Source organism: Homalodisca vitripennis, chromosome 4 (assembly GCF_021130785.1).
Source record: "Homalodisca vitripennis isolate AUS2020 chromosome 4, UT_GWSS_2.1, whole genome shotgun sequence".
Classification (NCBI taxonomy): Eukaryota; Metazoa; Arthropoda; class Insecta; order Hemiptera; family Cicadellidae; genus Homalodisca; species Homalodisca vitripennis.
Window position 1 is genome coordinate 187,176,755 of NC_060210.1, and position 12,435 is coordinate 187,189,189.

The window sequence follows — 12,435 nt, forward strand, 5'->3', positions numbered from 1 at the left end:
AATTATGGGACCTACAAAATTAACCAAAACACACAGACATACAAATATACATAAAGCAGTTAATTGTGTGCTAAAGGCTTAGTCAGATTGTTTTATTCTCTAGCCTATGTTAATATTAAATTTAATATAGTAAATCTAAATACAGTGTTATAGATGTATTTGTAGTGGATAAAATTACAAAAAAAATAAATAAATCTTATAATCTTAGAGAATGTTAACAGTATATACGAGCTTCGTAATTACTTCTCGAGGCTATTGCAAGTATAATCTGTTACAGACCCATAATATTAATAATAAAAATATTTATATGAATGATGTAAAGTTGAGTAATTGATGTATAATTTGATATTTATAATATACAAACAGGCATAAAAATATAGATTTCCTCAATCTTTTACGTTTTTTCTTCAAAGATAATGATTAAAAACCATGTATTAAATCGAGTTCTCACAAAGTAATACCATTGTTAGCCAGTAGCAATATCCCATGTATTGTGATATGAAAGCACTTTTATTGGTATTATTAAGAACATCCATCGTAAACTAATTATGTGGCTTACTATCTGTAGATATTTAAACAAAATGTATTTTTTACTCATTTGACAATAAAGAAGCTTCAAGGATGAATACACTAGGAATTGATTCAATAATTGATCCAGATATTTTTTTAATGGGAATCCAGTTGTCATTCACAGTAAATTTATCTCATCTATTTCCTTTTTATGCTTTTTTAAAGAGCAAATGATTAATTGAATAAAAATGTTAAAAACATAGATGATACCTAATTATAGTTCAGAGCGTAAACAGTAGTTAATGTATTTAATATACATTGGTTATACAATAAAATATATTATATTTTATTATTGCCAATAACTGATTAATAATTATATGCCTCTAATGCACATACAATTCTTTTACCGAATTAATGTAAAAATATACGTAAACATTCAGTCACACCAGCATTGTAAGGACTTTAATGCCGTTATTGCGTTATATTTAATGCATTGAATGCAGAAAGTTTAGTTCTGTATTCAAATGTACGGAGAAGTAACAATATTATTTCCACAGTTCTGTTATTGTTGGTCCATACCGCAGTATTTAACCAACACGTTAATTTTATCTCCGTATTTAATTAAAAGTTACTTTACCCATGTAATTGACCTATTCATCCGAGTAAGGAACCATATCCTGTCTAATTAATAAAGCAAAAAAAAAAATACAAGGGTTTCGTTAAAAAACCCAAATATAGTTAGTCAACGTTTAAAAATTAATTATATATTTCCCGAATCAAGAAAGGACAAAATTATTATGAATGTATCATAAATTGTAAGGAGTAAACGTAACAAAAATAATATACTTATTTAAATAACACACATACATTTACCATGATCTATTAAAATAAATGGGGTAAGTAAAAGAAACATATACATAACAAAATTGAAGGATCAAAATAAACCGATGCAAGGGAGTGCCGAAAGGCTGGTAGAACGTTAGAAATCATCAGACGGTCGAAAAAGGCCATAATTGTAGAAAGGCCCAGTTGGGTCCGTAATATTACAAATTAGATCAAAATCTACTCAAAATATCTAATACTTTTTTGAAAATGGTAATACTATTGCCGACTATATCAGGAAAATAACATTTCTGGCCAGCAGCTAGAATTTAGTACTGGTCATTATTTTATTTATAGTTCAAAGAACGTTTCTGGCTAAATATTAAAGTTTCTAACCCGTGGAATTTATGAACATGTAATTATAAATGTTCATTGCTCCACTTATGCAACGTTTCTTATATCTCTTTACACAAACAGCAATCCTTGCATTTAATATAAAAGTAATTCTTTCTGTCTTTATTTCCTTAGAAATCCACAAAAAATAGTATATTAAAGATATTAAAATTTGGATTTTGCAACAGCATACACCAAGATTTTCACCAAGGCCAGGATTCAATTTGATTTCTTTGCTCAATCGTTCATTGATAAAGTGACCTTGACGTATTTGCAACTTCTGTTTTACTGATATTTGAGCCTGTTATTTTATGCCACAGAATAGGCTGAGGTCACTCATATGGTTATTAAAGAGTGACAATACCAGTGCATCTTAGAATATTTTAACTTTTAAGTAATTACTTTTTATTATATTTTTTTGCTTGCCACACTATTAACATTTTTTAGCACGAACCAATGTTCGTAGGACGTGTTCTTTTGCACTGTCTAAATTTGTTTAAAAATATCCTTAAAACAATTATAAACACGTTCATTTACATTGTTATTAGACCTAATATAATAAGTAAATGATGCATTTACGAGTATGCATGCATCGGAGGGTACTGTGTGTGCTGGGAATAAACACTAGTTTCTTGACAACTGGTTCAGACACAAGTATAACTTTACATTTCCGAAACTGACATTTGGCCAGGATCAAGAAATATTTACTGATATTAGGTATTCTTAGTAATAAGACAAGAGCTCGCTATTCATCCAATTAAGTACAGAAATTGATTGGTTGTCAACACTCACCAAGAAGGTCTTTTTGCAATCTAAACCACGACTAATTTGAGGCTCTTTATGGCTGTTCTCTGAAATAGATAAATAAAGAAGAACACACCAGTCAGACCTTAAAATTCCAAAACTGGAAAACACGAAATAGAAAACAAACAAACTTGTTGATAGTAAAACTACTAAAGGGCTGTAACTGTATATCAGTAATGATATGACTGTGTTTCATATTTGTTTAGATTAAATTTGCTACCATCCGCAAATAAATCTCTACTTACTTAGACCTGCTGGGCTACAGAAAAAAAGAGTCTTTTACTAGCATTTTGGGTCACTGTCTAAAATTTTATATATTCTAAATATTACGACATTTAAGTTAAAATGTTCATACAGTGCAGTTGTACACGTAATATATACATGTTTTACAGAAAAACAGGGCGATCTTGTAGCTCCTTTGGCAAATTCAAATCAAAGCATTTTGATCACAACAATGGAAGCCACAGAGTGGACCGTACGTACCAATATCTCTATCTTTGTAATCAATATACCATTCAAAAAATTGCTGAAAAATTTTAAATAAAAAAAAGTTATTTTTAATAACATCAAGTACTTAATAATAAAGATCAAGTAAATAGTGAACACCTAAAACTAAAACAGGAGCCTGGAAACACGGTAATCACCTCATATTGCCATTACTATACTAGTTTTCTTAAAAGACTGTGTTTCTGTCAATATACAGTACTTCTATTTCTTAGTATTATTAAAGACTTTTAGTAGCCTTTATTAAGAGTAATTAAGAGAATTAAGATAAAATTTATTGGTTGAAAAATTGTTTTTTTTTAAATTTTTATAGAAAGAGCTCGACGCAGAGCGTTACTTCTCTCACAATAGGGCTAAAGTGTAGGTTTTTTCCGCTCAATTATTTCTTTACTAAAGTTTTAGACCCATTTAACTGACACAGGATATTCACTTAGAGTCAACTGAACTTTCAGTAAATGTATCCTTACCTAATATAAATAGAGGGGTTTTAATATCATATTTCTGTTGTAGCTACAATATGTGGGTTAATGACTGTAAATAACCAATAACTACCAATTATATTAAATGGACACAAGCAGACAATTATAATACTTTTTTAAAGTCGGAAGTAATGTGCACTAAATGTATTCGTCACCTACAAAGATGATGATGATGTCAGTACTAATTCGTTTACAACATCAAAAATCCGTTTTCAACTTTTTCATAGATTTCTTGTAAAATTATACTCGAATTTCTTGTATATTATTCTGATTTCCATTGTGAAACATGTGACAAAAGGTTATGATAAAAAAACTGTATGTAGCCTTATACAAGAAACCTATGACACAGTTCAAAAAAATGCATTGTTAAGTTGGATTAGACGATTAGGTAGTGATATCGATGCCTTTGTAGGGAATCGAAACTCTAGGAGCACATTAACTATTTAAAATTAATAACTTACAATCCTCCAAAAATAAATAAATATTAATATTAAGAAACGTGAGAAGGTAGATGTATAACTGATTAACTACGGAATATTTAAAATATTTTCATTTCAAAATTCATATTTTTCGTGTTTTTCCACTACGGAAAATTTCACAAAAGGCTATGTGAAAAATATTATAAATACACTAGTACAAGGAGTTTATGGAAAAATTTAAAAGGGATGCAATAGAGTAGACGGATTAGTACTAATATCGATGAATTTTTAGGGAATCGATACATTAAGAGCACAATAAAAATTAGTTTTAAAATGAATAAATTAGAATCTTCAAATAATATATAAAAAATAAGAGTAATAAACTTAAAATAAATGTATGATTAATTAAGTACAGAATTTTCAGAATTGTCTTCAAAGCATTTCACCTTTTGATGCTTGTAAGTTTTTAATCACTGTCAAATAATATAGAAAATAAGCGTGTTGTTTTCAAAATAAAATAATTATTTACATTCCCAATGGAAATTTTATTTTTCTATATTTCATCAAAATATTAGTTGTAAGAACCAAATACTAAAAAAATCACAAATAATATATTAAGTGTTTCTAGAACTAGGTTATACTAATCCAAAAAAGGAAGTTGGGGTTAGTATAAATTAATCTTTAAAACTAACCGAGACTTATAAAGTTGTGAGTAATTGAAGGTTATTCTAAATTTTGCATGATACTTATCGTATTATTTTGCAACCCATTATTAAACATGTAACGAGATTTTGTTGATATCATAACGTAAACTCAGTTTGTGTTCATGTTTCAGCTCGCTGCTCATCAAGTTAACATTGATGACGTAATTAAGGTAGGGTGAATGTTATCTTTAATAATAATCAATTTAGAAATGTTTACTTGCCCTTACTTGAGTCTGAAATAAAGTGATAAAATTATGTATGAAGAAGATTTTACAGCTAATCAAAGAGATTACACTTATATTTTGTTATTGTTATTTGTAATAAAGAATACCTTGGTGTAGTATCCATGTGTATATTTTCTTCGGAAATTAATTTACAACTTTGGTAGTAGCAAGGAAAGTAAACGTCATATTTCAAATCACAGTAGCAAATTATTCTTTTTTAGTCATTGAAACTATTTAGAAAGTTGGTTAGTGGATAGATAAAAACTCAGTAGTGTTCAAGTGAAATAAAAATGACAGCATAAGAATATTATTTGGGACCGTTGGAAACCCATTATGTCGGAAGCATTTTAGAATTGTAAAGCACATCTAGAAGCAAATACTTATACTATTCATACTTATCATGTATAAAAGAATGTGACTTGATGTATAAAATCACCGTATAAATACAAGAAATTCATTAACACATACATTTCTTAATTGAAACTAAGATTTAAATATAAAGTATAATTTCTTGTACACAAAACGAAATTATAATATTCAAAAAAAAAATATTTTCTTTGGGCAGAATATGAGCTATACATCATGCACTAAGAAATATAACAACGTTCTTTATTCTTCTTAATTTTATTTCCATCCCAAACAATTAGATATTAACGTTATTCTAAATCTAAACTTGCATCTTATATTCGGCAAGCGTCTCCTCTCCTCTTTTCTATGAGGACGGTAAATAATAATTAGATAAAAGAAACTTAGCGAAAACCCATTTTAACGAACGAAAGCGTTTTGTAATGAAATATGAAGCATATTTACGCATAAAACACCAATGGCTATAGTTACATTTTAAAATGCGTAAAATGATGATAAAGGGGATTATAATCTTTTTATTGAGAGCAATAGTTGAATAGATATTAATCTCTTTTATTATAGCCATTAGTGAGAAATAATCCCTATCATGGTATTGGGTTGCTGCAAATATTAGCTTGTTGGACCTCGGTGACAAAATTATCCTCTTGTTTGCTGTGTGTCTATCTCCATTGCAGATTTCCAACGGCAAACACATTCAAATGTATGGAGATTTAACTACATCATGCTTAGTAGGCCAGTCTACTAAACTAAAAATAACGCTGTACTGCTGAAGAACCTCTATTTTGAAACCATTTAAGACTAAATATTGTTTCACATTATTAACCTTTATATTAATATTCCGTTAGTATATATCACGAACTTGTTGTATTTATGTGTGGACGTTACAAAAACTAAACAATATTAAAACATTGTATTTATTTTACATACTATTTAAAATACGTAATATAATACCTTGTTCCAAATCATATTTACAATTAGATAGTTTAAAAAATAATAGAACATTTATGTATAAATACATAACGCAGCGTCACCGTTTCCTGTCATCTTTATAAAGAATTCGCTTTAAACCCCAAGATTCAAGTTGTATTGTATAAACACAAAAACTGGGATTTCTTTAAGTTGATGATAAATTTCCATTTAAAGAATAACCGACCATTAGCCGCCTCACTGACGCTTGTGGTTATAATGAGAGGGTAACGAAAGTGCTAAAAATAGGAGATAGTAGATTTTTTTGGCAAAATGTTTCTTGGCCGGGCACATTAGATCCAACTGTCAGATACGTAAATTAATGTTAAATAAACATAAAAAATCATAGAGAATCTTTAAGTGGCAGCTTGTGGTCTCCTTATATAGTTATCTAGTAACGGATAAGTGTAAGAAAATTTACGATTTGAGATCTCTCAAAAACAAAGCTTCTGTAAGGCTCCTTTTAGCCTGCACCTGACAGGTAGAGAAAGAGGCGATCCTGACACGGGCGATACTCGAATGGAAACTCGGTTTATTTATCCTTCCTTCTTCTTTTATAGATTTAAGCTATTTCATAGCTCTGTGTAGTATAAAATATTATTACATATGTTCATGTTTACATTTCGTTTAAGAATGGAGAACGTGTATTCTTTTAATAACTTTTTATAATTTCTGTTTATAACTTTAAAGTTGCAATTTTTGTGTAATTAGTTGAAAAACATATTGACTGCAAAAATATTAAGGATTTTCGACTACTTGTACTCCATATTATGATAATTGTAGTTCAATCCTCAAATGATTATCCAGACCAACAAATAAGCATGACCTAAAGACCTGAATATGTAGTTAAACTCCTCCTTGTCAATTAGCACACGTATTAAGCAGGTAAGATAAAGCAGTAAGATCACACAAGTAGACATCTATTTCAATCCAATCATTGACAGAGTTTGCTTAGGACCATTTGTAACAACCCTCGCCATTAGGCTTGATTATTACATCAGAAACAATCTAGGAACATGTTTACGAAACAGGTATCACGTATTAATTGGCTAAACAAATGTACAAAATGACTTTTGGGAATTCACAAAAAGTAACTATTTACTTAAAGATTAGAGCTTTATTTCTAATGCAAATATATCAGTATTTCATTTCACTATGTAACTTTAATGATAAAACTATTTCAAAATATATACTGAACATGTGCTAGAATACATTTATAATTGTTTGTATGTGATATAAATGTAATATGTTTAGTTATTATTGTAAATATTTAATTTAAGTCGATGTTTTATGATTTTAAGTGGTAAAGGACATTATAGTCATTTTCATTTAATTTAATTTTTCACTCCAGTTTATTTATCTATTAAAAAATCTGTTGAAGAAAGGCAGTTGATGACTGTTGTGGAATCGGCTGTGTAACTATCGAGAACGTATCCTATTTCCTATTAAACGTATCCTATGGGAATGGCATTGAACATAATGCTAAGACTGGGGGATAGTTGCTGTACTCCGTAATGGAATTGTTTTTGGAATAAGTTCTTTATTCATTGTTTTCTCGGCTTTAAAAAAAACTACCAACGCCGCTCTTGGATTAATTCGCTGTCGAAGACCTTTTATTTCTTTAAAATATTCAACATTTCATTTACAAATTTTCTCTCAATATGACGTTTTAATACTGTAAAATAATTAAGTGACGTCGGTCTCTTTACGTACGCTCATTACTATAAATCGGTAAAATAATCAATGCGAGTAAATAAATGATTTCGGATTTGATTTTTAACACAACACTTTCAGATAAAAATACTAATTAATAAGGTAGTAAATATTGTAAAAAATTAATATTTGCAAATATTGTCTTAGAAAAGTCTGGATTTATGAATTTGTCTTTGGGTTTGAATAAAATTATGATGCAAAGTAATTTTTCATGTTGCAATAATACGTTTGGATTGAGGCGATGACCTAAAAAGAGAACGGAAGTTCTTGCAATTACTGGGCGGATGTCATCTGACAATTGGGAGCGTGAGTAAGTTTCGTGTGATCGATGTCTCTTGACCCTCACGTCTCTTTTACAACTCTACTTAGGTACTGAAAGTACGGAATGGAGAAATGATGTCATAATGCGGTAAGCAACTTTACATATTTACTGTTTAACAGCTGCGATGATTAAAAAATCTACGTACATTTCGTGAGTTCTTAGAAAATTGTATACACGATATTTAAATAGATATATTGATTATTTCATTTTTATTTTCAAACTATCGTTACTATATATTAATCACTGCCTCTATATTTACAAAGGAATCATAGCCATATTGAAGTAAAATATAAACATAGCACATAAAAGCAAGTAATTGGCATTGAAATATATGCCCACCTCCGAGAATTCATATTGTAATTTAAATTTTGAGAACAATGTGCAAGCTTCAGCATGTAAAAGAAACATGTTTTTCTCATCACCAATTAATCATTCAAATATTTACGAATACCCCGTTTTAGTATTCACTACTTCAGTTAATTACAAAGGCCAAAATAGGAATAGCCTTTTAGTCTGAGATTAAAACTATTTCCTAATGACCCCCTATAATATATTATTATTTATCCCTGTGCAAACCTTGGGACATAAATATGCATATTTGATATCAATTCATTTCCATTTTAAAATGAATTATTAATTTTTTATCACATTTTAATTAGTATTTTTTTGTGATTGAGGCATACTTACCCAAATAGTCACATCTCGGGTATTTAAGAACATATCACGCACTTCATACTGCGTTTCGTTTATTAAAGAATACACGAAGGCAGTAAAGTTAAGGGGATACAATTAGCCTATAACGCAGCTTGGAAATATAAATTACTCCTTATTGTTTTTAATTTCACTCGTTCTTGTAGGCTATACGATATGAACAGACCTTGTAGTGTGCCAGATTTTCATCTCTATCAAGTGTATAAGACGGCTAAACGGTCTTTGGCTAACACAAGACCATAAAAAATCAAGTTTCCTCATTTGTTTCCTTTTTTATATACTACGATACACTATTATATTACTATGAGTACTACTAAACATGCCTTGTAGTGGTAGTTATTATTAGTCAGTAGTAAGTAGTACTATGTAAATACCACATGGATGATCTACTTATGGAGAGATTAAAGTGTTAATTAATGAGCGTATCGCACCTCTTGGAGTAACCACGCGTAGCGAGTTTACACAACCGATAGTGAACCAGACATTCTCAACCGAGGATGTTGTGTCTTCACCGGACATGGCGTGTTGGCACAGCAAGCTTGGGTTAGTATATAAACCGAACATCTCCCTGACCAAACCAGACCACCTCTTCTCCACCATCATGCACATCAAGGTAAGTGTGTGGCTCATCGCATATGATGTACGATGTATAAAAATAGAGTTAAAATAAATTAGCTAATATCAAAAATAAATAACACATAGTTTTTTATAAATGGGCATAATAAAACATATTTTAAATCTATTATTGTATATCCATATTTTAATTATGGGTTGGAATTTTTTACGTTTCATACAGGATTAAATTGAAATGTAAAGTACAATATTAATGATATGTGTAGGACTATAAAGCAGGATCTTTAATTAATAAACTATTTTATTTTATCAAATAATGATTAGATGAATATCTTGTATTTCATAAATCTGAGTGACGATTAATATTAATTTCTCCAGTACTAATTTAAGAATTAATAACTTTTGTATCTATAAAGTTCATTAAAAATTCCCCCATTAAAAACAGAGCAATATAAAAAATATTGTTGAATATCATTATTTTATAGGTTCCGAAAAGTTTTCTAAAATTTGCATAAATAATGACCCTTTCATTTTCGTTTTAAGTACTTGATACATTACCAAGTGTAGACTATTTAAAGCTTATATCTTTACTTTTTATTCACTTCTAAACAATAACATTAAACTAGTATTAGTTTTTTTGAACTTAATAAATAAATGATAGCGTATATTATATTTTAATATTCTACATAATATGTGGATTTGTGTTTAGAATAACAATTTAATTAAATATAATAAAAATGCTAAACACCATTTGACTTGGGAACATCCCGTTATAAATGAATAAAGTCTATGCTGCACCAGCTTTGAAATCGAGAAACATACTTTGCGACTAGTAGATAGTTTTATATTAAAGTGATAAAAGGGTGATAGAAACATTTGTTTAATATACTAGATATAAATTTCTAAAATAGTGTGCATTTTTTATATTTCCAATATCTTGGTTAGTAATTTTTAAAATAGTTTTACCACTAATCTAGGTTTTAAAACATATTGATAGCTTTAAATATAAATTTTGCATCTTAAAGTGGCTAAAAAGAAATTACTTGGTGATTTTTGTTGATAGGATTTGATATATATATATATATATATATATACACTTTTTGTATCCTTTTTGAAAACGATATTTTAGTAGAAATATAAAAGGATTTATGTGAAGTCTTTTTCTTTTATTGTTTAAATAAGCCTCTGCGAATATATATATATATATATATATATATATAAATATATAATTATATATATAGTCTATATATATATATATATGTGTGTGTGTGTGTGTGTGTGTGTGTGTGTGTGTGTGTGTTGTGTGTGTGTGTGTGTGTGTGTGTGTGTGTGTGTGTGTGTGTGTGTGTGTGTGTTTAAAGAAGCCTCTGCGCATTTATTTTCTTCATACAGTATATATATATATATAAATGTGTGTGTGTGTGTGTGTGTGTGTGTGTGTGTGTGTGTATTAGTCGACAAAAATATTAAAGGTTTACCTATAAATGAATAAACAATCATAGAATTTTATTCAAAACATACGTATACTACAATAGAGTGGATATGAAAAAGTCTGGAATGGCAATTTCTTTAAAATTAGTTAGTAAATTTATATTAATTTCAATGCAAAATTAGAGAGATTACTTTTTATTTAAATGTTTTATCTACTATATCTGTATTCACAAACAGTTTCGGTAACTGCTGGATTTGATAAAAAGGAATAATACAAATAAAAAATTTGTTGGTGAGTTTAAGATCTAGAATCTTGAACAAGCGTTCAAACGAGCAGTATTACATTTGATGCTTTACGTCTATTCTACAAAATAAACAAAAACGAATAACCATGTTATATTGTAAATTATAAAGGGAAGAAAATGTTACATATGGATGAACTACAACATTTCTGATGTTTATATAAAAGATGTTTTGAAATATCTAGGTGGTGAAAAGTTAATCAATACAATTTGTATTTAAGTTTGATTTAATTTATACAGAAAGATACATTAATCACTGTATCACTTTGAAATTATAAACGTACAATGTCTTAGACTCTCCTCATCTTTGCTGCTCTTGCCGCTGTGGACGTGTACGGGAGCCACAGTCATTACCATGGACCCATCGCCATCCCACATGTCCTCCACAACGGCTATCTAGCAGACACACATGAAGTAGCAGCAGCCAAGAGCGCTCATCTTGCTGCTCTGGCTACAGAGTCTCACGGTCACGGTTATGGAGGAGGCTACGGTTATGGAGGAGGCTATGGATATGACCAGGATGAAGTATACAGTGGCTCTTATGGAGGACACCAAAGCCATGGAGATTTCAGATACCATGGACCCATAGCTGTACCTCATGTACTCCATGACGGACACATCGCAGACACTCACGAGGTTGCTGCTGCTAAGGCTGAACATTTCGCCGCCGTAGCCAAGGCCAAGGCTCATGCAGGATACGGACAAGACTACAGCGGACGTTATGCCGGAGGATATGGCGGGCATTCAGGAGCGTATCAGGGATACTCCCATCATGTCGCTCCTTACCACGGACCTCTCGCCAAGCCTGTCGTGCTCAAGTCTGGATACCTGGCAGACACTCACGAGGTCGCTGCCGCCAAACATCACCATCTTGAGGCCCTCCACAAGGCCAGTTACTATGGTCATCATGATTATCATTATTAATTCTCTGTTCTCAAATTATCCTTACCAAAAATAAACCTTGAATTAATAGTTGACTGCTTTATGTTGTTAAGAAATACCTATCTAGAAAAACATTTAAATGGCAATTTCCTTACACAAATATTTATTATTGGTTTCAAAAGTATCACATTAATAATTAGTATTACACTAAGCAAAAAAGTACAATCCTATTTAAATTGTTTAGAATGATTTGTTTTACTTTATTAACTGTAAACGTTACAATACATCTTGGAATTTTAATTACTTTCAT

At 29.9% G+C, this 12,435-nt stretch overlaps 1 protein-coding gene across 1 annotated transcript; it reads left to right on the forward strand.

Moving 5' to 3' along the window:
* The first annotated feature begins 9,454 nt into the window (after positions 1 to 9,454).
* Positions 9,455 to 12,167, forward strand: LOC124361333. Its single transcript, XM_046815381.1, has 2 exons — positions 9,455 to 9,550; positions 11,538 to 12,167. Exons 1-2 carry the CDS (start codon positions 9,455 to 9,457, stop codon positions 12,165 to 12,167), a joined length of 726 nt encoding a protein of 241 aa, XP_046671337.1.
* Positions 12,168 to 12,435: the final 268 nt, after the last annotated feature.

Excerpts from the sequence above, each read along its gene's own strand:
- LOC124361333 (XM_046815381.1), top strand. The coding sequence starts at position 9,455 with ATGGCGTGTTGGCACAGCAAGCTTGGGTTAGTATATAAACCGAACATC. Across the intron at positions 9,551-11,537 it reads CCACCATCATGCACATCAAG|ACTCTCCTCATCTTTGCTGC; the intron begins GTAAGTGTGTGG and ends ACAATGTCTTAG.